This window comes from Myotis brandtii, unplaced genomic scaffold (genome assembly GCF_000412655.1).
Source record: "Myotis brandtii unplaced genomic scaffold, ASM41265v1 scaffold17, whole genome shotgun sequence".
NCBI lineage: Eukaryota > Metazoa > Chordata > Mammalia > Chiroptera > Vespertilionidae > Myotis > Myotis brandtii.
The window spans coordinates 195,579-223,104 of NW_005356259.1; the positions used below are offsets into that span (position 1 = coordinate 195,579).

Sequence of the window (27,526 nt, forward strand, 5' to 3'; positions counted from 1 at the left end):
AAATTTTGTGCACTGGGACTCTAGTAGGATTATAACCCTAAAAATTCCACTAGAACTTTTTACTTTGAAGTCATCCTAAGAAAACAAAGAATTCAGTAATAAAAGCTATTTAGGAATAAGTTTAACTGCACTAGTTCCTGTGAACTACATTTAAGTGTTACTCAATTATTAGAATCATCACTATTTTTACCTGTTATCTTTCCCTGGATACATCTGAGTATATTCAACTCTGTATTTTTTGGCAAAAAGCATGAAGGCATTCATTGGTCTTTTGCACTTGTTAGGAGAAGTGGCACTCACAGTCCCTGAGCTGTGATTTTTGACAGCTTTAGCATACAAAGAACTGGAAGAGAGCTGTGATGATCCAGGTGAGCCACAGTTTTTACTGAATCCAGATCTTGCAAAGTCTTGACCTCCAGGTCCTCCACATGACAGAGATGCACGACGTTGACGAGCCATACTACTTAGCACATAGACTGCAGAAGAATCCATAGGTGTGAAGTCATAGCTAAAAAAAAATAAAACAACGGTTTTATTTCGACTTAACCTTTAATATCTAATTGGAAATTTCAATGTATTCCCCCCTATGTCACCAGCACTAACAACTTCACCATTGGTAGTTACTTATAAAATGAAAACTGAGTCCACATACTTTATTCATGTAATCTCTCTTCCAGATTCCAGACACCCATTTATTCTCACTTTAGATTCACTTTTTTAAAAAAATATTTTTTGACTTTTTTTTTTTTTTTTTTAGGAAGGGAGAGAGATATAAACATCAATAAGCTGCCTCCTACAGGCCCCCTACTAGGGATAGAGCACAAAAAACAGGTATGTGTCCTGACCGGGAATCAAACTGGTGACCTTTTGATTCATGGGTAGATGCTCAACCACTGAGCAACACCAGCCGAGCTAGAACTCACTTTTTGATAAATTTTATAATCTAATTTCTTGGCCTCTAGAAGCCTAAAATTAGAAAATTAAAGAGTGGAAAGCATATACAAGGTCTAAAGACTACTACAAAAATGTTTGGTAACGGTAGTTAAATGCAGCTAAAAGAACTTTAAAATGCATAGTAATCTGTGTCATTTGTTTAATCATACATCAATCTTCCCCCAAAGCCACCCTATATTGTAACATACCCTAATAACTTAATAGCTACTCAATGGGGGCATCTATTATTATTGCATACTAAACCTGGAATCTTTTTAAGTTACTGGCTTGAATCCTAGTTCTGATATTAACTGGCTATTTTGGGGGGAATATTCTTTTTCCCTCTCTCAGCTTTAGTTCTCTCTCTGTAAAATGAGAATATAATCTAACAGGGTAGTGAAAATTAAATAAGCTAACATATGCATAGTGCTTGTTAAATCATATTACTTGAGCAGAAATTTCAACTTCACAGAGTGATTGTTTTAAACCTGCCTGCTGCCTAGAAGACTGGCCTCAATTCTCAATGTCTCGAATGGACTTCTTCAAATCATGCTCACTTAGAAACTTCCTTTCACACAATTGTGTTTAAGAACTTATCAACTTATTGCTGACTTCTGTTCCTTACTAAGCTAGAATCTACTCAAATGCCTTCCCTGAACAGCATGACTCAGGACTTCCTCGCAGACTTTCGCCTTTCTTTCCCTTCTTGCCTTCCTTGTACCAGGCAACATCTCCTTTAACACCCACCCCCAAACCCACCCACCAAAAGTCAATCCAATCCACAATGAAAATTTAGTCAAGTTCATACTTCTCAACTTTTTCATGGTTTCTCCTAGATCAGTGGTTCTCAACCTTGGCTGCACATTAGAATCACTTGGGAATCTTTTTAAAATCCTGATTTCTGGGCCTCATCCTCCGGAAATTCTGTTTCTTTGTACTAATGTTGTGGCCCCACCCCATAACAAAGAAACAATTTCCTTTATAGGGTGGGAAAACAGGGGCGTTGCTGTCACTCCAGAGAAAAATAAGACTAATGTCTGACTTCTACTTGGTGGGACCAAGTGGTAAGAACTTACCATCCTGGAAAAACAAATTAGGTAGCCAAATGTCCCTTTTTGCTTTACAAAATGAAGTCTTGCACTATGCAATATTTGACACATAAGTTATGAAGCATACAAATAAGAACGCAAAACCAATTAAGAAATAAAGTATTTCTAATATCACCCCAGTTCCATATTTGCCACCCTCCAGGGATAAAACTACGGATTATCACTCCCTTTTTGATAACTTTATTGTAAAAATAGTGCATTATTCATTTATATGAACAAAAAATACTATAACAGCAGTAATTACGTTAATGCTAACTTATATATAATTATTATATATATACTAGAGGCCTGGTGCATGAAATTCCTGCAGTAGGGGAGGGGTCCCTCAGCCTGGCCTGCACCCTCTTGCAATCCAGCAATCCGGGATCCCTCAGGGATGTCCGACTGCTGGTTTAGGCCCTGTGGGATCAGGCCTTAACCGGCAGTCAGACATCCCTCTTGCAATCCGGGACCGCTGGCTCCTAACCGCTTGCCTGCCTGCCTGATCGCCCCTAACTGCTCACCTGCCTGCCTCATTGTCCCTAACCACTCTACCTGCCTGCCTGATCACTCCTAACTGCTCGCCTGCTTGCCTGATGGCCCCTAACCACTCGCCTGCCTGCCTGATGACCCTATCCACTCGCCTGCCTGCCTCATCGCCCCTAACTGCATCTGCCTCCGCCCTCACCACCACGGCTTCATCTGAAAGGATGTCCAGAATGATGTCCGGAAGGTCGTTCGGCTGTCCGGTCTAATTAGCATATTACACTTTTATTATTATAGATAATATTATATAATAATACATAGTATTTTGTTTTGCAGAAAGACTTAAAATAGCAGGCCTAATTGATATCCTTTCAAAGATTTACTTAGAAGGTTGGCCCTTGATTAACTTGGATTTCGGGAAGGTTCCCATCATTCCCACAACTGAAAGGAGTGGCTCACTGTGTCTAAACTGTGTGCACAAACAATAGGGTTCACCCCAAACACCTGCTTCCCTTTTGGAAGTTTGAGATTTTGGTATGTGCTAGCCTAAGGCAGCTTACATTATCAGCTCCCAAACAGCCCTAGCTGATTTGGCTCAGTAGATAGAGTGTCGGCCTGTGGACTGAGGGTTCTGGGTTCAATTCAAGGGCACATGCCTGATGCCCAGTGTGGAGCATGCAGAAAGCAGCCAATCAATGAGTCTCTCTCATCATTGATGTTTCTCTTTTTCTCTCCCTCTCCCTTCCTCTCTGAAAAAACAACAAAAAATACCTGATGCCGAGGACAGTGTTGCTAGGTGCTTAGAGTGTCGGCCCATGCACTGAAGGGTTGAGGGTTCGATTTCCAGTCAGGGGCACATTCCTGGGTTAAAGGTTCGCTCTCTGGCCTGGTCGGGGCACAGGCGGGAGGCAACCAATCAATGTCTCACATCTCACATCAATGTTTCTGTTTCTTTCTCTCTCTCCCCTCTCCCTCTTCCACTCTCTCTAAAATCAATGGAAAAAACATCCAAACAAAAACAAGCAAACAAAAAACCCTGCTGAGTGTCTAACAAGATTCCTTGGCAGATAACATTTCATGCATGTCACAACTCACTGCTGACAGAAATAAGCATGTCTGTGTGAGTCCACTGGGGGAGGACTCCTGGAAGCCTAGCTTCTCCCAGATTTCACCCCATGCCTTCCATTTTTCCCAATTTTGCTTTATATCCTTTCACTGTAAGTAACAGAGCTGTATGACTACATGCTGAATCCTGCGAGTCCTAGTGACTCATCAAACCCGGGGGTGGTCTTGAAGACCTCCAGCATAATTGTATAGGTATTACATATACTATATAAATATTATTCTCCTATGTAGTAAAGGAATAATATGCAAATCGACTAAACGGCGGAACGACCGGTCGCTATGACGTGCACTGACCACCAGGAGGCAGGCGCTCAATGCAGGACTGCCCCATGGTGGTCAGTGCGCTCCCACAGGGGGAGCGCTGCTCAGCCAGAAGCCGGGCTCACCGGTGAGCACAGCAGCGGTGGTGGGGAGCCCCTCTCGCCTCTGCGGCAGTGCTAAGGAGATCCAACTGCTGGCTTTGGCCCCCTCCCCAAGGGCGAGAGGGCAGCACAGGCCGGACTGAGGGACTGCCCCCAAGTGCACTAATTTCATGTACTGGGCCTCTAGTCTATATAATAAAAGCAGAACGACCAGAACAACCAGTCGCAATGATACACACTGACCACCAAGGGGCAGATGCTCAATGCAGGAGGTGCCCCCTGGTCCTCAGTGCGCTCCCACAGGAGGAGTGCTGCTCAGCCAGAAGCCAGGTTCACAGCTGGTGAGCGCAGCGAACAGGTGAGCAGTAAGGAGCGAGGGGTCCCAGGCTGCGCGGAGAGTGGGCCTAAGCCAGCTGGCAGACATCCCCCGATGGGTCCTGAACTACAAGAGGGCGCAGGCCAGACTGAAGGGACTCCACCCCCTCCCCCAGTGCATGAATTTCGTGCACCGGGCCTCTAGTATAATATAAACGTAATTACATTTATAATTTTACTACATGTATTTTCTTCTTTCCCCACTGATTATTAGAGACAATGGAAGGGAGTGGGAGAGACAGAGAGAGAGAGAGAGACATCCATGTGAGAGAGACACATCAATTGGTTGCCTCCCACATGCACCCAGACCCGGGCCGGGGATCAAGCCTGCCAGGGTAACATGCCCTTGACCAGAATCAAGCCTGTGACTCCTCAGTCCGAGGGCAGATCCTCTAACCACTGAGAATAGGTTAGGGCTACATATATTTTTGAAGAACATCTGATACCATAAAAAAATAGAACCATACTGTATATTTGAGACTAATTTTTACTTAACATTATTTCTAAAACTGATCCATGTTTTAAAATATATAGCTAAGGTTCATTAATATTCCACTGACAAAGAATTCCATTGTAAGATTATATCACAATTTATATATTTACTCCCCAGCCAATGAATATTGTTATTGTTTCCAAGTTTTGCTATCATGAATAATACATCTATGAACTTATTTATACAACTCCTAGCACATGTCTACAAGAGTTTATTTCTCTAGGGTATACAGAGGAATAGGATTACTAATACTCAGTGTTGTAAAACAAAGCCAAATTATCTTTAAAATTTTATTTACACTCTCACCAAAACATAAGAGTTATCATTAATTTACATGTTAAAAATAATTAGAGTATCAGACCTTAAAGTATTGTCTCATTTTTTAGTTTTTCAAAGAGTGTATATGAAGGATGTAATCAAATGGCATTTAGATTCCAATCTTACAGATGTTATTGAGCATATGGTCTGTGCTTTTTAAAATAGTCTTACTAATTCTTTTTTTTTTTCTTTTAAATATATTTTATTGATTTCAGAGAGGAAGGGAGAGGGAGAGAGAGAAACATCAATGATGAAAGAGAATCAGTGATCAGCTGCCTCCTGCACTGGGTGCCCTTGACCAGAATCAAACCCAGGACATTTCAGTCCGTAGGCCAATGCTCTATTCACTGAAGCCAAATAAGCTAGGGCTTCCTTATTCTTTTGATAAACAAATATATTTACCTTATATTTTATTATATTAAATTGAGTGAAATAAAATCTGTAAGACAGCAGACAGAAACTCTTGAGAATTCTCTACCTAATGCCTCTAGATTTGATAATTAGGTTAAAGAAAGAATGAGTCTTAAAATCCCAGATATCTATCTACATACAAACTTTCTCTGGATACCTCCTGTGAGGTTGGACACTTGTCCTTTTAAAAGTTCTTTTAAAATTCTGAAAGCTTTAAAGGTTTAACCTCTTAAATATTTGTCTTAGCAATCATTAGGGAGGTTTAGGGAAAACTTTTAACAGAAAAAAAAGATAATTAGTGCAGTATTACCTTTTAAATGTATCAAAAACACCTGAATCATCAAAATTAATGGCATCGGGGTGTCCAGGAGGTAGACATACATCACCAATATGAATTTCACAACATGGAATGCCATGCTGTACCACAGTCAAACTTGGATAAAACGATGACCAACCTAAAGTTAAACAATAGTTGCATTAAGGATGGGGATTGACAAAAAGCACCCAAATTATTTATTATAAGATAGACATATCATTTCTGAGTCTTAAAAATTTAAGTCAAGATTTTTCAAATACAAGTCATGTATATTTGCCATAAAGCCAACTACAAGTATTTACTTTAAGCAATGCACAAACACTCCAAAATGTAGTTTAATTTTAGCATTTTAGTAATAGGTTCTATCAATCAGCATAAATGCAGATAAGTGAGACGATGAAATACTCTTGAAGTATTATTATGTGTAACATGTTGGTATTGCAATAAGGCTCTGAAGTGCTTTGGGTATACAGTGTATTTGGTAAGCCTAAACAAAAATGCAATTACTAAAATACTCCATACCCCGAACTATATACCAAGATATTCACGTTACATGAATCGAAGTTTTTGATAGCCACAGAAAGCAGAGCTCAGTCTGACTACCACTAAGACATTTAAGCATCATAAGGCATTCCCTAAGATAGTTTTATGTAGTTTTAAATTTCCCCTTCAAATTCTTTTTCTTAACCACCAAAGAATTATGCCACAAGACATATTATAGATTTAAGATTCCTTTTAAAAGTTACTACAAATTCAAATTGAAGCCCTACCTTTATTTTTAACATAGAAAGGGTGGTCCAGCTTACACTCTACAGTTAGTAAACCATCTTCTACTGTACCAGGATCAAAAGTCAACTTCAGTACAGACTCGCCAAATGATACACTTTCTTCATGTGATAACAACTTCAGACCATCGGAACCATAGCCCTGAAAATACATGCATATATTAAATGAATTGGCAACATTCAATTTAACACATAGTGAAGTTCCTACTACAGTTAAGACTTTGTAGAAAAGGTAAAAATAAACAAAAAGGATCCCTGTCTTTATGGAGCTTTCGACCCAGTAGTGAATAAAAGGCACATATATAAATAAATCACTACAACGTAAGGCAGAGTGTAATAAGCATTTTAGTTCAAGTATAAATAATGCTAATACAGTTTAATTCAAAGAGAGAGAGATCAGGGAGGCTTTCGATTTCCCTTTGAACTGGGATTTAAAAGAATGAAATTTATAAAGGTAGAAGAACATGCCTTACACCAGGAATAGTTATAATAAACAACTGCTTTGGGTAGTGCTGAGTATTTGCTAAAAATACAAGATGAATTCAAAGTTGGGACAAGTACTGAAAAGGAGAGGCCGAACCAGTTAGTAAGTAAAGGGCCTTAGAGACAGGCAAAGTGCTCCAACTTTCCTTTGAGAGGGTATTGGAAAGTCAATAAAAGTATTTTTATTAATATGATTGTTCATTTTAAGATGATAAATGACTTCAAAAAGTTACCTCTAATATTCAATTTATTTCAAAATATAATGAGAGAAGCCCATCAGTCTTGAATTGACAAGTACAGTGGTGGTAGAACCAGGCTAAATTAAAATTCAACAAATATTTATTGAGCATTTAGTACATGCCACGTACTAGGTTCTGAAAAAAATATAATCAACAATACATAACCCTTACCCTTAAATTCACAGAAAAACAAAAGAGAAAGACATGCCAAGACCTAGCTAGAATATCCAATTATTATTACATCTAGTGCATGAACAAAGTAAAGAATGGGCCCAGCTGGTTTGGCTCAGTGGGTAGAGTGTGGACCTATGGACTGAAGGGTCCCAGGTTCGATTCCAGTCAAGGGCACATGTCTGGGTTGGGGGCTCAATCCCCAGTCGGGGAGGCGTGCAAGAGGCAGCTGATCAATGATTCTCTCTCATCATTGATGTTTCTACCTCTCTCTCCTTTCCTCTCTGAACTCAATAAAAATATATTTAAAAACAAAAAACAAAACAAAGAATGGGAGAGAAGGATGACTGTAAAAATCTTTAAGGAAATAAAACTGATAACTAAATATGAAGGGAGGAAAGGGAATAGCCAACATCCTGGTTTTGAATCTGGTAATCAGGGATAACAATACCTTTAAAAGAACAGAGTTGAAAGTAAGCCAGAAAGGGGAATTTAAAAACGTGAATCCAGATTTGATTATACTAATAAGCCAAGTTTTAATAACTGATTGATATTCATGTATAAATAGGTCTAACATGCAGTTGGAAACATACAAGTAATATGTTCTAATTCTTGGGGCTACAAGACTTTAAAACGAATCCAATCCCATCTAACAGATCAGGAAGCCAAAGCTACTAGGGTTAATTATTTGCCCCAGGTCAGTCAAAAAAGTAGTTACTGGAAGAGCTGGAAAGGGAGCCCAGGTTTCCTGACTCCAAGTCCACAGTGCTTTCCACAGGCAACAAGGAGGTGATGCTGACATTATCAGCAAAGAAGAATTGGTTAAGAGAGTGAAAAGGAGCAGAAACTTGCTTACATTCAACATTATGGGCACACAAACCACCACTCAAAAATCAGGGCACTGCTGTGCTACACAAATCAAAACAATGTTAGGAATTCATCCCCTCTGTCAGATGTTGCAGAGATGTTAAACAGAACAAGTAGAAGCCTCTCTAGTAATCAGAATCAAGCTAATAACCTTTGAAACTGTAGGAGAGTGGTATAGGCCAAAGTCAAACTATGGCAAACCACTACAATGAAGAGGGGAGAACTGAAGGCAGCCGTGTGGGGACTGATTTTCTAAGAAACTCAACATCAGGGGATAACAGGAATTGTAAAGAAGCACTTCATTCACATGCCCAATTTTTCTACCTACAGTAGAGATGGAGAAATTAAAGGTTTCAAAGACAAAGGTGTCAACCAATATTTATCCTATTGTTTTACTTATCAACTTAGAAAATGCCAGTGTTTTTTATTTTCAACTAGGTGACAAAAAATTTTAATTGAGAAAAAATGTCTTTTCAACATATTATGCTGGGACATCCATATATCTACATGCAAAAAAAGAAAAAAGGAATGTTTTTTGACCATACTGAACACCATCTATATAATAAAAGGGTAATATGCTAATTAGACCAGACATCTTCTAGACAAAGCCACAGTGGCAGGGGCCAAGGCAGAGATGGTTAGGGGGCGATCAGGCCAGCAAGGGAGAGCAGTTAGGGGGTGATAAGGCCAGCAGGGGAGGGCACTTAAGGGGTGATCAGGCCGGCAGACAGAGGCGGTTAGGGGCAATCAGGTCATCAGGCAGAGGGGGTTGGGGCGATCAGGCAGGCAGGCAGGCAAGTGGTTAGGAGCCAGCAGTCCTGGATTGTGAGATGAATGTATGACTGCCAGTTTAGGCCCAATCCCGCATCCCCTGAGGGGTCCTGGATTGAAGAGGGTGCAGGCCGGGCTGAGGGACCCCCCCTCCCCCTGCATCCCATGCACAAATTTCATGCACCGGGCCTCTAGTATACATATATTATCAAAATGGATCAAAAACCTAAATGTCAGATCTACAGCTATAAAAACTCTTAGGAGAAAACACAGGTGTGTATCTTCATGACCTTGAATTAGGCAACGGTGTCCTATGTAAGACATCTAAAGCACAAGTAACCAAAGAAACAAATAAATTACACTTCATCAAAATAAAAGTGAAAATACAACCCATAAATGGAAGAAATATTTGCAAGTCTCCAATCTGATAAGGTATACGTCCCAGGACATCTGAAGGACACTTATAAATCAATAAAAAGACAACCCAATTGAAAATGGACAAATTATTTGAATAGAGTTCCCTCTAAGATGATACACAAATGACCAATAAGAACATGGGAATATGCTCACCACCATTAGTCATTAGGGAAATGCAAATCAACCAAGGAGAAAATACCACTTTATGCACACTAAGACGGCTTTTGAGTGAAACGAGGTAACTGTAGATGAGGATGCAGAGATAGAACTTTCATATATTAGTGATATAAATGTAAAATAGAGCATTCCTGTGGAAAACATTTTGGAAGTTCCTCAAAATGTTAAAACATGGAGTTACCATATGACCTAGTAATCCCACTCCTTATATATATAAGTATATAACCATAGAAATGAAAACATGTTCATTCACAAGTTTGTACAGGAAGGTTCACAGCAGCATTTCTCCTTAATAGCCAAAGAGTGACAAACCCAAATGTTTTTTAACTGATGAATGAATAAATAAATCCAGTACATCCATATAGAATATTATTCAGTCATAAAAAGAACACAGTTCTTTCAGTCTGCAGGCTGACGCTCTATCCACTGAGCCAAACCAGTCAGGGCAGAACACAGTTCTTATATACCTCATAGACAAACCTTGAAAACATTATACTAAGTGAAAGAAGCCAGTCACAAGAGGTAATATATTGTGTGATTTCATTTACAGGGAATATCCAATAAAGACAAATCCACAGGTACTGAAAACAGATTTGTGATTGCCAGAGTCTAGGGAAAGGGGAGAAATAGGGAATGATCTTTTACACTTTTCTTTTTGAGGTGATGAAAATATTTTGGAATTAGATACCTGTGATGGTTGCACATTCTTGTAGTATACTAAAAAGCATTTAACTGTACACTGTACACTTTAAAATGGTGAATGCTATGGTATATACACTGTAACTCAATAAAATATAATTGAAAACTAGAAAAAAAATAAAGAAAATGGCAGTGTTTTTATGAAGTCATTTAAAAAGTAACAATATAATCAACTTTTAATTACACATAGGGGAATTAACCACCTCGTAGATTACCAAAGATAAAGCTTTGTTTTGTTTGTTCATTTATTTTTAATCCTCACCCAAGGATATATTTATTGATTTGGGGGGGGAGGGGCAGGGGGCAGGAAACATACAGATGAAAGAGAACACTGATTGATTGGATTGCCTTCCATAATGCCCTGACTGGGAATTGAACCTGCAACCTTTCAGTACACTAGACCACACTCCAACCAACTGAGCCACACTGGCCAGGAATCATTTGTTTTTGTAATATATATATTTTTTATTTCAGAGATGAAGGGAAAGGGAGAGACAGAAATATCAATGTTGAGACTCATTGATCAGCTGCCTCCTGCACGCCCCACATGGGGATCGAGTCCACAACCCAGGCATGTGCCCTGACCGGGAATGGAACCATGACCTCCTGGTTCATAGGTCGAAGCTCAACCACTGAGCCATGCTGGGTGGGCAGGGCTCATTTATTTTAATGCCAGTTTGGTTTTCCCATCTAAGAAAACATAATTACAAAGGTAAACCTAAAGCCTCTCCATCAGGCTAAGCAATAATAAGTAGTCACAAAACCACTACCTACAATTTAAGATTATTTAAATATGAAAGTAAATGGAGGATATACCTGCAGAACAACAATAAACAGTATGTTTCATTTTAAAACATTTTTTTTCTTTTTAGGAATTTTAAATTAACCTTGTGAGTGCCCATTTGGAGATCTTCCTCATTATCACAGCCTTCAGCTCTAGCAAAATCTTCAACATCCTGCCATTCCTTATTGCTTCCCTTATGAAAACACAGTCGTGTGCCTAAAGTTTAAGTAAAAATAAGTATTAGTTATGTGACAGTGTGCTACACAAGTAAGCTGTAAACAAATTCAAGTATTTTTTTTTTTTACCTTTCAAAAAACAGTGCCAAGCAGTTGAAGGCCAGGAATTGCACCATCCCAAATCATCATCATCTGAGAGGGAGGACATGCAGAAAATGCCAGATTCTGACTCACTATTTGCCTGTGAAGAAAAACATTACAAACTGTTTATTTTTAAATGTACCTTATTACCATCTGTCTCCAGCTGATTTCAGGTTCTCTCCTGACCAGGGGCAAATATACCTTTGAAAACTGAAGTTTTTGAAAGTTTTAGTTAAATATATATTCCCACTTGTAACAAACTTTCCTAACAGTTAATAGAGCTGTACATAAAATCGAACCCAGACCACTAGAACAATGAGACATACTATATTCCATCTGTATGTGCTTCAAAAGACTTTTTAGAGAGGGAAAGTTAATATAACTGTTGTGCAAACTTTGTAAAAGTTTAATCTCATGAATAAACTCACCCTTTCATGTCTGACTGGTGTTTCCTCCTTCCAGTGGTGAGGGAAGGCTGGCTCGCTCTTAGAAGAAGAGGACACCGGTGGAGGGCGTGCATAGGAATGTAAACTTTTGCTAGTAGCTATGATGTGTACAGGAGATGATCTAAAATGAAGAAGCAGTTTTAACCATAAAGCATAGGTCCTTAAAGTAGATCCTTTGGATGAGAAAATTTAATATTCAAAATGCCAACATTAGTATATATACAAAACACGAGTAAAGACATCAAGATTACATTTATAGTATGTTGTCCTTTAACTTCTTACCCAAGCCCTCCTCACACTTTTTAAACAGGTTTTTTTTTTTCCATATTTGACAATGTATTTTAAGTTCCAAATTGCTGTTTTATTTATTTTTATATCAACAAGTACATATAAATGTGAACATTTTCATTCATGAATGATAACCCCTGTGCAGGGCGCCTTATCCATTTCTTTCTTCTACTTTGATGTAGTCAGTGAGTCTTAAAGTGAGTGAATCTATGCTTAACACTGAACTCTTTACCAATCATCTATCACTGGGCAGATACAATGAACCACCTTAACCTGAATCAGTGATGGCGAACCTTTTGAGCTCAGCGTGTCAGCATTTTGAAAAACCCTAACTTAACTCTGGTGCCGTGTCACATATAGAAATTTTTTGATATTTGCAACCATAGTAAAACAAAGATTTATATTTTTGATATTTATTTTATCTATTTAAATGCCATTTAACAAAGAAAAATCAACCAAAAAAATGAGTTCGCGTGTCACCTCTGACATGCATATCATAGGTTCACCATCACTGACCTAAATGCTTAAACTTCTTGTAGCAGAAAGAAGCTTATTTGTAACTTCTTGTAACTAGACACTATTTTTTGTTTTCTAATACAAATTTGTTAAAGAGCATCTACATATAAGGGCTAATTATTTTCCCCCAGGATCACCTTTTAAAAAATAACCCCTTCCCCAGTTTCCCCTCAAAAGTCTCTTTAACAGGCAATGCACCTTTTAGAATACTTACGCTCCCAAGAACATACTAAAATCCTTTCACCACAAACGATCAGCTATTCACAGGAAAGGTAACAGTAAGAAGCAAGCCCATAAAGGATGACCAGTAATGTGTACATACTAACACAGGAGTTTGGAAAGCAGTAGAGAGGAAGACAAGGGGGTAGATCTGTCTGAAACTCCCAAATCAGAACAATTCTCTAAGATGCCAAATAGGGATTTGATCCTTAACAGAAAAAAGTTAATGCATGTCTGTATTAACCTCTTTTTCAAAAAGGGGAGAAGGGACATCTTAGTTTACAATTCATCCCTTTCCCTGAGAAATTGTATTAGCCTTCAATTTTAATTTTATCCTAATTAACTTTTTTTCATTTTACCTTTGCCGAAATTATCCTATATAATAAAAGGCTAATATGCAAATCGACCGAACAGCAGAACAACCGGTTGCTATGACATGCACTGACCACCAGGGGGCAAATGCCCAATGCGGGAGCTGTCCTCTGGTGGTCAGTGCACTCCCACAGGGGGAGCGCCGCTCAGCCAGAAGCCAGGCTCAAGGTTGGCGAGTGCAGCATTGGTGGCGGGAGCCTCTCCCACCTCCGCAGCAGCACTAAGGATGTCCAACTGCTGTCTTAGGCCCACACCCCGCAGGCGGACATCCCCTGAGGGCTCCCGGACTGGGAGAGGGCGCAGACCAGGCTGAGGGCCCCCCCCCCCCTGCCCTGAGTGCACGAATCTCGTGCACCGGGCCTCTAGTTTTAAAATAAGGATCTATGAAACTATACTTTGCTGTCATGTTTATATCACTTATTAAATAAAAACCCCACCAATTTCCATGCATTTTATCATACTCTCCAATCAACTTTCTATTTAAAAATACAAACATTGATTATTACATCTTTGAAACTTCTTCCTTTTATTATACATTTAGAACTTTACAAAGTATTAGAGAATGGCCAAACTGCTAAAAATTCCTTCAGCCCATTCCTGCCTTCATCACTAATCCTATCCTATACTAGAGGCCTGATGCATGAAATTTGTGCAAGAGCAGGTCTTCCTTCCCCTGGCTGCCAGCACTGGCTTCCCTCTGACACCCGACAGCACCCGGGACCCGGGCTTTCCTCGCAGCCCCAGCTTCCATCCAGAGGTTGTCCGGAAGGACGTCTGGTCTAATTAGCATATTACACTTTTATTATTATCGTCTATATATATAAAGAGCCAGGGGCCGTCACATCTGAAACAACCAAAAGGACGACCGAACAGGTGAGTGGGGTGACAAGTCCAGCAGGGGGGTTAGTGAGGGACAACCAAATGACTGAGCAGCAGGCTGCGTGGAGCGACCAGGCTGGCAGGGAGGTTAGTGAGGGACAACCAAACGACCAAGCAGCAGGCTGCGAGAGGCAACCCGGCCATCAGGGGGGTTAGTGAGGGATGACCAAACAACTGAGCAGCAGGCTGCGTGGGGCGACCAGGCTTTGTTTAGCTTCTATATTTGTAGCAATGTTTCAAACTGCAAGCTCAGTGGCCGGCAGCGGCAGGCAGGGAACGTTGGAGTCCTCCGTCACTGAAGCAAGCAAGCCTCATGTTCGCTTCAAGCTGCCTGGCTGCTGGCCGCCATCTTGGCTGGCAGTTAATTTGCATATCACCCTGATTAGCCAATGGGAAGGGTAGCGGAGGTATTCCTAATTACCATGTTTCTCTTTTATTAGATAGGATAGTAATTGGAATAGGTCAGAATAGCCAAGATCATCCTATATAATAAAAGTCTAATATGCTAAGTGAACAGTCGTCTGGTCTTCTGTTCAACCACTCAAAGCGTAATATGCTAATGATATGCTAAGGCTACTCAACCACTTGCTATGACATGCACTGACCAATAGGGGGCAGAAAGTCGACCAATTGACCAGTCACTATGACGTTCACTGACCACCAGGGGGCAGATGTTCCAAACAGTAGGTTAGCTTGCTCCTGGGGTCCAGCCGATCAGGACTGAGCAAGATGGGCCATACATGCCCTGGAGCCCTTCTGCAGTCCTTCCCCAGCTGACCAACCTCCCGCATCCCTCCCAGGCCCCAATAGTGCACCAGTGGGGTCCCTCAGCCTGGCCTGCATCCTCTCTCAATCCGGGACCCCTTGGAGGATGTCAGAGAGCTGGTTTCGGCCCAATCCCGCAGGCCAGGCCGAGGGACCCCACTGGTGCACGAATTCGTGCACTAGGCCTCTAGTAAAAGAATATGTTTCATTAATTCTTTTGTTTAACCACTTAAGTAATAATGCAGTGTTCTAAAATGTAGAATGGCCTGGATGTTCTGTAAAAATTAACAGGCTAAACATGTCTAAAATACTAATACCACTGGTCTCTTCGTCCGTCTTTCTATCAGGAACAATATAAACTTTACCTGTCCTCAACCCCTTGATACTGAACAGTTATGACTTCAGACATCAAAAGCTCAATAACTAACATAGTTTAACACTCTATAAGAAGTTGCCACTGTCTGTTAGAAGGCAGGCAAGACAGCAGAGCATAACTTTTGGTCTTGTTCCCTAGGAAGAAAGGAGGCATAGAAATGCTGCAGAGAATAGATTCACATCTTCAAGGAGATACTCCTTTACTTATACTTTTATTTATACTGATTTTCTTCTGAAGGGTTTACTCAGCTTCCCATGAACTATATTATTAATCTTCATGAATTTGTGGTAAAAAATGAAAAGTATTAACTTTAAACTAGAAATAGGGGAAAAATAAAGTCCAATAGTAAAATCGGGGTTTGTTTTTTATACATAAAAGAATTTTTAGCTTTTTGACTAATAAGACTATAATAAAAACTGAGACTATAAGAGAAGTAATACTTTAAAAGGCAAGTTTTCTTTCTTCTGGAAATTTTAATGGAATTAAACCAAAGTTAAAATGAATTTGCTCTAATCAAGACTAGCATCCTGATGAATAGAAGGAAAGCAGTATAATTTCATGAGTTGTAAAAAAAAACCAGGTTTCACACCTACAAAGTTTATTTTTTAGCAATAATTATACTAACTTAAGAGCATTTACCAAAATTAAGTTATTTCTAAATCATCTAATATGAACTGTGGTCTATCCACCCACATGAGTGCAAATTTGGGCATTTCTCCCCTCTATAATCTAATTTATTGTCTATGTCTTTTCACATAAATAATTTTATGATTTTAGAGATTAATAAAATATTATCCACTTAGGTCTCTCTAGGAATATTGCTTGAAAGCTTCCATAGTACAATAACACATTTTCTTAAATCCTAATCTGAGTATATGAAACAGTGGTTTTCACCAATTGGGAGCCCACTTTTATAAGTTGAAGATTTTAAGACTAGCTGATTTTATTATTAGAAAACAGATAAATCACATAAGGCCACATACCCTAGAAGAAAATAAACCTCAACAAAAAAGAAACTGAACTCAAGATTGATAAAAGCTTTAAAATATAATCCTATATAATAAAAGCCCAATATGCAAATTGTCCCCTCCACTGGGAGTTTGACCAGAGGGCGGGGCTGGCTGGCCAACTGCCTGTGGCCCCTCCCCCGAAGTCGGCCCGATCAGGGCAGGCTGGCCATACCCCTCCCGTGCAGGAATTCGTGCACCGGGCCTCTAGTGTTTATTATAATTACAGTTCTTTGGACAACTACAATTTTCATTCCAATAAGTAGAAATATAGCATAATAAAAGTATTTCTTGGTCTGATTTATTTTCTGGTGCCTTTGAAACACTTGCAAATATTCTTCACTCTGCTGTTTTCATATCACTTTTATCTAATTCTCAGAGTGTAAAATATTATTGAGTAAAATAGCTCTTTGATCTTTATAAGACAAGAAGCTTAATTCTAATGACTTTACTTAAATCCTAATTTAAGCAAACCATTCATTAAATGATTAATAGCATTACTTTTAAAACTAGAAAAAAATAATGGCCACATTTGTAATGATAGAGGTTTTCAATACAAATACAGCATTCTTACCTGTTGTAAAATGAGCACTGCATAAGTGGACTTTGTGGACTGGTGGCGATATTTGCTAATTCTGTTAGCCAATCCACCTCATTTTCACGGTAAGTACTTTCTGATATGTCTGAGGTATTTTGGTTCCAAGATGGTCTTGGATATTCTTGATGTGAAACATCTGAATTTAGCTGGTATATGGCAGATTGGGTAGGATCACTTTGAACAGCCTGAAGTTCAGGAAGGTCATCTGCAAACACACGCTCAAAATTATAAAAAGGAAAGTACTAATACCAGGCAATACTATAGTTACAGTTGGAAGAGAAGTCCTCAAATTTAACTAATTAATTTTGTGAGGGAAAGGATAAGTTCAACATGTGGGGTTTTTTTGTATGAAACAAGTTTCAATTTTTAAAAATGACACCAAGTACATTAAGGGTCAACAGAGCTTAATAGAAAAGTGAACCCAATGAATGTAAATGTACTAATAACTTCACTACCTAAACATGTAATTACAACTGTTCATAGATTGGAAAAACAAGGTTTGTGCTTCCTGATTTTTCCCCTCAATTTTTTATACTTCACTGAGGACTAATCTATATACTATTGAGACATTTTTATATGAACACATTGAGGAAAAAGGCATTTTATGTGTGTATATATGTACTTATTGTTCACATACTTTTATTAATCTGTTATACAAGATTACTGCAACAGTGAAAATAATTTTTAAAGACAAAAACCATATAAATTTTTAGGTACTACTTACTTACTTTTATATAGGCCAAATTATTTTTTTTACTGAGAAATTCTGAACTCAGTAATATTTATTGGTTATTTTTCCTGTAAATGTGTTCCCCAAAGGTACTTCATGGTACTTTTACTCCCTAAGAAAGAAGATTAGAAATACTACCCAAGTAATACTCATGTACACACCAAGGCTATGAACATTATACGAAATTCTAAAAAATATATAATTCTAAAATATTCAGTAAAAAATGTACTATATGGAGAAAAAGCAACGTGCAGGTCTTAGAAAGTGTCTATGAAATACACACCTACACACTCCATAGATCTATTGGTTCCCTTTAATATATGTCATGAAACCCTTCTAGTCTTGGAAGTTTTCTTAAACTGTCACTATAAATATTTCTACACATAAGCTCCTATCAAGGCAAATACCCCAGATAGTCTACTAAAACTGAAATAACTTATTTAGAAGCAGCCAAAATATCTTGTCAATTTAAGATAACCCCACCCTATAATTCTCATTCTGGTATAGCCACTTCCCTTCCCTCATTGCCAACATCCTTCTTTGACCATCACTTCTTTTTTACTATAAAGAGTTAATTTTTGCCCTGGACAGTGTTTCTCCATGGTTAGAGCGTTGGTCCACACACAGAATGGTCGCAGGTGCGATTCCTGGTCAGGGCACATGCCCTGATTGCAGGCTCCATCCCCAGTAGGGGATATGCAGGAGGCAGCAGATTGATGTTTCCTTTCACATCGGTGTTTGTCACTCAGATCGATTTTTCTGTCTCTCTCCCTCTCCCTCTCCCTTCCTCTCTAAAAATAAATTAAAAATCTTTAAAAAATAAATAAAATGTGATGGTAGAGAATCAATTACCTGATTATAATGGTCTTTGCTCAACAGTAACCACTACTCAATTAAACTCTTGGTATTCAAACTGGTTATATCCCAAGACCTTCAGAATCTCCAAATTCCCACAGCATTCCAGCATATAATCTCCTCTATTTCATCTTTTGTAAAATGAGAATAATCACATCTTCTTGGGGTTTTTGTGAATATTAAGGAAAACTACATATTAAATGGGGACAAAGCCAAGCTGAAAAGCTGGCAGCAAGCCAAGGTTACTCATTAGCTGTTTACTCTTGAACACTTCAGAACAATACAATTCAAAATCATACCTCAACAAACCTACACATTTCTACAGGTCACATACCTTTCAATAGCTCAGCAGTACTAATAACCACAAATATCAGACCCTCAAGCTTCAAGGGTCTTCTGTACTGTCCCCATCATACTAACAAACCAGCCATGAAGAGCGGCCAAGCATAATTTACTGAGCTCATGGGGATGTTTTAAAATACTTTTTGAAAAGCCACAGAGCAGGGTTTTCCTAAGGTGTTTAACAGCCCAATTTTTACCCACAAAGCAAAGCAGGTTAGTATAGTAATTTGTAAATTAGTCTCTATGATAACCATAAATAGCTCACATTTATATTGGTTTTAAGTAATATTTAACATTGAAAACTAATGTACAAAATTTCACATACTTTTTAGCAGTTCCAGGTAGGTTAAAACATGAAAATTAATCTAAATTTCAGTGACATCCCTAAAAACTTTTTAATTTTGTTTACCAAGCTCCATGTGCTCATCACAGGAGTTATAGCCGGGTGAGGATGGCAAATTTTCATTACACTGCAGCAACTCCAATGAGTCATTCATTCCTGAAGCTCTCTTATCCATTACCAACAGGAGTTTCTGTACTGCATTAGGCATCTGATTTGTCTTCACTTCCCACACCATGTTATGGTGCTCCGACTTCAAAATAAAAATAATGCAAGGAAAAAATGTCAAATCATGTGATATGGAAATTATATAAATAGAAAATCAATCAGAGACATCACATGTATCTTTAACTTAATCTATACATTGCTATTTGTATCACTATCAAATCCTTTAGGTCAACATGACTCCATGATATCTTACCATACATCCATGTAGTTAACACGAAATTATACCCAAATCCCAAAGGATTAATATATTGAATGTATAAAAGTCCTTTCTTCCAAAGAATAAAAGCAGTTTTTTCATCAAGTATCTCTTTCAGACACCAATATTGAGACCAGCAAAACCTTTTTTAAACTTGTGTCTTCAAATGTAAAATAAAATTAACAAACTTTCCTCACTTAAACTCAAAGACTAAAAGAACTTTTTTATTTTAAAGATTCTATTTTAATTTCTCTATTTACCGTATTATTTTTTCCTCATCTTCTAAAAGTAAACAAGTTTAACATACTTAAAATTATATTGTCTAAAGAACATTTCAGATGAGTTTCTTAAAATGGCCATATATTGTAAGTCTCATAAAAAATGTTCTTGCCCTACCAGTGGTCGGCAAACTCATTAGTGAACAGAGCCAAATATCAACAGTACAACGATTGAAATTTCTTTTGAGAGCCAAATTTTTAAAACTTAAACTATATAGGTAGGTACATTGTTATTAACTTAATTAGGGTACTCCTAAGGCTTAGGAAGAGCCACACTCAAGGGGCCAAAGAGCCGCATGTGGCTCGCAAGCCGCAGTTTGCCGACCACGGCCCTAGCGGTTTGGCTCTAGGGACAGAGTGTCCGCCCTCAGACTGAAGGGTCCCGGGTTCTATTCCGGTCAAGGGCATGTACGGGAGAGGCAACCAATCGATGTGTCTCTCTCACATTAATATTTCTCTATCTGTCTCTCCCCCTCTTTTCTACTCTCTTTAAAAAATCAATGGAAAAAATATCCTCGGTGAGGATTAAACAAACAAATAAGTTCTTATGTCTTCTTAATGTGAATTTGGGACCTAGCCATAATAAAAGATACTGTCCTTCTGAATAGGCTATTATTTCTAAAAAAATGAATGCTAATCTTGTGAGATTTAGCTAAATTCATAGTAAATCTACCTTCATCTCAAGGCCACAAAGTCATTACAAGGAAGAAAATAATACAGGATAACACACCTAAATAATTTCTCAAGGAAGTCCACCAACTAAATTTTGTTATGAGAATAACCTTTGGACATGATCAAATTAGTTACTTAAGATGAGTGACAGTAGCAGGAAGATTTCCTGATTTCTGAGGTTCTACTCCAAATCTTTTCTTTAAAAAAGTTCTGAGCTAATACAAAATACACAAAAAATTTTTTCCCCTCAAAATAAATAAAATACATTGCTGTTAAAAGTCAATAAAAGTACCCCAACCCAGCTAATGAAAAAGTGATGTGAAAAGATGTTAAATGTTTAATATTTAGATCAGAGTTTTCTAAGTCATGACATACTCACCAAAAATCACTGGCAATATTGACAAATATTTTCTACAAAGGCTTTTTCATAATCTTTTAAATTATGAAATATGTTTTTCTGACTATACACAATCATCTTGGCAAAAATTTAAAAGCATTTTTTTAAAAAGTAAAATAAAATAATTACTTCCAATTCCACAAACCAGATTTAGATACTGTTAAAATGTTGGTGTATTATCTGACTTATCTTTTACAAGCAGAGACCTAAGATCAAATTTTTCTTCATACACTTTTCCTTAACACAAGTTCATAAGCATTTTCTTGCATCATCTACTTTTTTCAAACATCTATTTTTAATAAATAACATACATCATTCACCATGTACTTATTCCTCCTATTACTGAACATGTTGTTCCAGTTTCTTCACTCTTTTAAATAACATTTCATTTACTTTTTTTTTTTTTTAAGTTTTTGCTTACATCTGCTTATTTCTTTAGATTCCTACAGACAGATTAATTGGTGGCTGGCAACTAACAATCTTCCTAAGGTTCTTGACATATATAACCAAACTTCATATTGCCTTTATTTTCTAATATGCTATTTTGGATGCTTTCAGCCTGCATGCCTCACAAATGACCCATATCCTGGGCATTGCTTTAGAGCCTTACTCAATATCAACTGTCTGATGTACTATGGAGTAGTGAAAAGGGCACTGGGTTAGGTGTAAGAAAACATGGGTTTTGATTCCATCTTGAGCACTTACTAAATGCGACCTAAGTGACTGAGCTTCTCAATGACTCAGTATCTTCATATGTAAAATAGGGTTAATGAGACCTGCCCAACTTTCCCCTTAGAGTAGTTGTAAGGATGAACTGAAACAAAGCCAGTGAAAATAATGTGAAATGACTTCCTTCTTTAAAAATCTTGTTTTAGCCCTAGCTGGTTTGGCTCAGTGGATAGTGTCAGCCTGCAGACTGAAGGTTCCCAGGTTCAATTCCAGTCAAGGGCACACGCTGGGGTTGTAGGCTCAATCCTCAGTGAGGGGCATGCAGGAGGCAGCCAATCAATGATTCTCTCTCCTCATCATTGATGTTTCTCTCTCTCCCTTCCTCTCTGAAATCAATAAAAGGTTTTTTTTAAAAAGGTAATTGGTAGTTTCAGTAGATTCCTTAGTAATGCCTAAGGCATGAGAGGAACTAGTCATTCTATGAGTTCTTTACATACAGATGTGATCTAAGTCAGCCCCACCTTTAATCTTAAACTTGAAAATTTCCTCTTTTTACCTTTATAATGAAATTCAGATGTTGTCCTACACATACATATTTCCTTAGAGCTATCCTTCACTGTATAAAACAGTGCTGTTCTTGGAGTCCACAGAAGCAGTGTTGCAGTTTGGCTGCCTTCCCCCTCGCTCTGCAGAGCTCTCTGATTTTCTCATTCTTCCCAGATAGACTTTCTCCTATCTGCAGGTCCTGCAGTGTCTACCATTCACCATGTATATACAATACATTAATACTACCTCCTTGCAACTATCATTTCTTTAGCACCCAGCCTTAGTTATCTACCAATATCCCATCACACTATTCCTTAAAGTTGAAAAAAAAATTAATTTCAAAGCAGAGATACCTACAAATAATAAAAGGACCCAAATAAATACTTTCAGAACTTGAGTTCTGTGTGTTTGTACCTCCTGGTTACGGGCTATCAAAAGTTGATCTTGAATAATGGAGATTTTCCTACTGTAAACCTCCTATATAGTAACTGGGAGCCTAGACTTAATCAACAGACTTGAGTTTCACTCTTTTAGGTTTTGTCACCTTAGGTAGGTCACTTAACCTTAGATTTGCAGTACCTCTACTTATCTCACAGACCTAGTGTGGTAATTAAATACACGAACGCAAATGTAAGTTTTGGGCTCTCATTATTTTTGTCAAATTATTTGGGGGAAGCAAGCCCTTGAAACAGTAAAGGAATATCTAAAAAGTCCATATTCAAAAATACTCCCTCACATACATTATACCAATTAGACATTCATTCTGATAAACAAGCTCCTCTTTCAAATATTTCCTGGTAGAGCTAGTCCTATTGTTCATTCATACTTTTGCATACTGCTTTGGTATTATAGTATTCACATGTCATCTATTCATTAGATCACTGATTCTCAAAAGGGAAGAGTAAAGCTCTCCAGCAGCTGTACTTTGAAATGTCATTTTCAGTATTACAAATTTTTACTGGGTGGGATTGGGAAAACCCTACTGTTTTTGTATAGCAAACTTTCAGAAGTACATATCCACAAATAAGATGAAAGGAAAGGAGGACTAGATAACTAAGTCTAGCCCACCTGGCATGGCTCAGTGGTTGATTGTTGATCTATGAACCAGGTTATGGTTCGATTCCCGGTCAGGGCATATGCCCATGTTGTGGGTTCGAACCCCAGTAGAGGGCATGCAGGAGGTAGCCAATCAAGGATTCTCTCATCATTGATGTTTTTATCTCTCTCCCTCTCCCTCTCCCTTCCTCTCTGAAATCAATTTTTAAAAAATGAAATAACTAAGTCTCAGTAAATGAAAAAGAAGGGAATAAGTTTAACTAAATGCCTACCTACTCCCTGCAGAGCATTTCCACATAATTTATCTGATCTTATATAGACTCTAAATGAGACCTTATTCTTTTTAAAAGAAATGAGAAAAATGACAAAAGATATAGACCAACACAAGTTGGACTACTACTTTCAAGTGCCTATTCTTCCCTGAATCCTTACCTTTCCATCCTTACTATGGATTTCACAGAAAGGAGCTCCTATATCCTGAAGAACTCTATACCAAACTCAAATTGTTTGGAGCAAAGGGTGAAGAGAAGGTAATTTGCAATGAATTTATATCACTAGCACGAGAACTGAGGTATTTTAAGTGAATTGCATAATTCCAAGCTAAAATGATCCTCCAACTCTGCAGGTGTGGCTCAGCACTCCAGGACAGGGTTTGATTCCTGGTCAGGGCACATGTATAGGTTGTGGCCTCGATCCCCAGTAGGGGGCGTGAAGTAGGCAGCCCATCAATGATCCTCTCATCATTGATGTTTCTTTCCCTTCCTCTCTCTGAAATCAATAAAAATATATTTAAAAAAATAAAATGAGCCTCCATGACAAACTATATTAAGTACAACTTCCCACACCAAAAGTAGTTGGAGGCCTTAATGCAATTCTTCTATATCTTCCACGAAACTTTAAACAAAAGATTTCAAAGAAATGTTTCTACAACTTGTGTGCCATTGTGCTAAAGAAAAAAAGGGGGGACCACAACCCAACAGTGGGTAAAATATACTACTATAGAATATCACTTACTACCTACATGACTGAAGAATTGAACCTCTATGCCTGTTCTCTTATTTGTAAACTAGAGGCCCGGTGCATGGATTCGTGCACTGATGGGGGGGGCGTGGCCTGCAGAGACTGGCCGCTGTGGGAGCACCACTCAGCCCAGCGACTGTGGACCTGCCCTCTAAGTGGCTGCTGAATAAGGAAATTAGTCTGAGGTGGTATTTTGGGGTAATGTCTTAGGTAAAGGTGTGTTCTGTGTCCTGGAGGAACCTGGCGGAGAGCTTTGCACCCCAAAGCCACTTGGTGAATGTCCTTGATATGTGATGCCAGGTTGGTGACACCATCGGGATGTTCAGGGCAGCTGTGCTCCAGGATCCTCAGCCATCAACCCTCAACCCTCCTGGGGGGTCCAGTCACATCCTCTCTTGCCATCCGCCTATGCCAGCTCCCCGCACTCTTTCTAGAACAACAGTCGCCAACCACTGATAGTCCGTGAGGTCCGAAAGGTTGGCGACCACTGTTCTAGAACACACCTTAGAGGGCCTGCATCAGCTGGTGGGGTCAGGCCAGAGTCTGGATTGTCTCAGGTATTTGATAGTTGCAGAGACTCGGCCTCACCCTGGGCCTGCTAGTAGCTGCTCCTGCTGGAGGAGCAGCCACTCATCCCAGTCAGCTGAGCAGCGCTCCCACTGTGGGAGTGCACTGACCACCAGGGGGCAGCTCCTGCTTTGAGCGTCTGCCCCCTGGTGGTCAGTGTGCATCATAGCGACTGGTTGACCGGTTGTTCTGGTCATTCCATGGTTGTCACTGGGCTTTTATATATATAGTAGATAGATAGATGGGACCAGTACCTGTCTGCCTATCATAATTACTATAGGTATAAAAGATACTGCATCCCACATGCACTCTTGTATCTCATCAGTCACTGACTCCTTCCCTTTGCTGGACAGTTTCAAATGACATCTACACAAATTCTTGTGAATTCTGATCTGACATGAAATGCTGATATTGGTGAAGATAACAGAAAACCATAATACACCACTATAAGAAGCCATGCACAAACCTGTTTAAAAGAGGACTGTCAATTGAAATAATATAAATTTCATATTTGAAACTTGTTTTCCTAAACTTGATTATAACCTTAAAACATTTTACATTACCTGTAACAACTTGTGAAAGAATATTTTCTATGGAAAATAATAATATAAATTATATGAAGCACCAAAGTACATGCATAGCAAAATATGAAGAGAATATTACTGATGTGTCAGGCAGTTAACAAAGAATATCATTTTTCCTGAACTTTGTGATATATAAGGTATCTGTCAGCTTTAAAGTTTTTAAATTTATTGTAATTTTTATTTTCATTCTACGTAAATATTTACTTTCATACTTAAAATACATACAAAATACATCTCATTAACATGGCAGTATCTCGTAATTTATGATAGGAAAAAAACATACTGATATCTTCATTTCAAACAGAAACAAATATAAGACACCAGCTTGTAATTCTCCCCTCCAGGAAATCTTCAGTGCCTAGCAATTTATTCATTCATTAAGCCCAAGCTATATACGCCTCCTCTACTGAGCACTTGGACAGTGACAAGAGTCCAAGGAAATGAAAATACAGTGGAGACCATTCTTTAAAGTGAAAGTACGATGTTTGAAGTCTGAGAGGCAGGCAACTGTGAAGCATGGAAGATTATGGAGACGTGTGCAGGGAAATCCCAGTAGAAGGTAACCTTTTGACCTTTTAATGTACGTATACAGAAATGAACAAAGTTTGAGAAGTGAACAAAGGGGAAGAAGGATTTTCCAGGCAGAAAGAAAAGGTAATGGGTATGGACTAGAAAGTGAAATCAAATTTTCATTCTATAAATAATGTATTAGTCAAGTTAGAATAAACAGCAATATTTTGCTGTAAAGTGGCTTCCTCAAAAGTATGAAGTACCTCAAAACTTGAGTGGATTTAATTCTTTTGAATATAATTCAAATTTCCTTAAAACTTGCCAAATATTGCAAATCCAGCAATAACTGGGTAGTTTAGTCAAGGAAACCGAACAGAAGATCCTAACAGTCTTTTTTTTTTTTTTTTTTTGAGCATCAACATTTTATTTATTTTTTTAACCTTAATTTTTATTGTTGGCACTATTACTATGTCCCCATCCTCCCCCCCACTTTGCCCTCCTCCACCCAGCCTGGCATCCCCCCTTCCCTCCGGCCATATGTTCTTTGGCTAATCCCTTCACCACTCTTGGTTAGAGAAGTAAAGCAAAAGAAAACAGCAAAAAAAAAAAAAGAAAGAAAGAAAGAAAAAGAAAGGCAAAGACCAAAAGTTCTAGGAGTACATTATAAATGTAGATTAGTAATAGTTAAAGAATAGAAACATTGTATTCACAATGTTAAAATTATCTCCATTCTCAAAAGTTAACTATAATTTCAAAACCAGTTTGGAACAACTGTTACAGCTTCCTTAGATGGCCACGTAAATCTACAGCACCTCGCTGGGATTATTGGTGGGGCTCTAACAATTACTCCTATAAACACAACTCCCCCCCCCCCCCCGACGACTCTGTGTTTTTTTTTACCCATCAGTGGCACCCTCAGCTAAAAACTCTTGAGTACTGCCCAGCTGTCGGTGCTCCTTTTAAAAACAATTCTTCCTGAAAACTTCCTAAGAATGAACTCTACGTATTATGTAATGCACAGAAGCGAGTGAAATCCCCTAGACGGCGTGCGGCGTTCAAACAAGCTACAAAACACCGGGCCCCCGCGGTCGACTTCGCCGGGATTCCTTTTCTGTTGTTTTAATCGGCCCGGGGCAGCGGCCTGGGTTGGAAGGCGGAGACTGGGATCGCCTGCCAAGTCCCGGTCCTCGGTCGCACAGAGGCAGCGCCCGCAGGTTCACGCCAAGTCCATCCCCCACCCGCTTTCGCCATTCATCGCGCTCCCCTCCCCTCCCCCATCATGTGACCGCAGCCAGGACGAGAGGCTTGTTTTTCCCCTGCGCTCAGCCCCACCGCGCACGCGCCGCGGAGCCCATTCATTCGAACTGCGTAACAATGAGCCCGGGGGCCCCGCGGCTCCGCGAGCTCCCCAGCTCGGATCGCGCTCCCGTCGCACCGGAAGGAGGCTGCGCCT

The 27,526-nt window shown here is 38.9% G+C and overlaps 1 protein-coding gene across 4 annotated transcripts in view; it reads right to left on the reverse strand.

Moving 5' to 3' along the window:
• The window catches only part of HBP1 (HMG-box transcription factor 1), a 34,233-nt gene that overhangs the window by 6,052 nt on the left and 655 nt on the right, over nt 1–27,526 (reverse strand). For 3 of the 4 annotated variants that reach the window (XM_005862868.2, XM_005862870.2, XM_005862869.2), the window contains exons 2-9: nt 19,420–19,603; nt 17,060–17,288; nt 12,046–12,184; nt 11,606–11,717; nt 11,404–11,516; nt 6,678–6,834; nt 5,902–6,046; nt 191–508 (exon numbers count right to left, since the gene is read on the reverse strand). In XM_005862868.2, the coding sequence (XP_005862930.1) occupies nt 191–508; nt 5,902–6,046; nt 6,678–6,834; nt 11,404–11,516; nt 11,606–11,717; nt 12,046–12,184; nt 17,060–17,288; nt 19,420–19,603 (1,397 nt within the window). Of the gene's footprint in view, nt 1–190; nt 509–5,901; nt 6,047–6,677; nt 6,835–11,403; nt 11,517–11,605; nt 11,718–12,045; nt 12,185–17,059; nt 17,289–19,419; nt 19,604–22,382; nt 22,581–27,526 lie in introns of those variants that run through there. The other variant, XM_014536923.1, reaches the window with a different exon arrangement.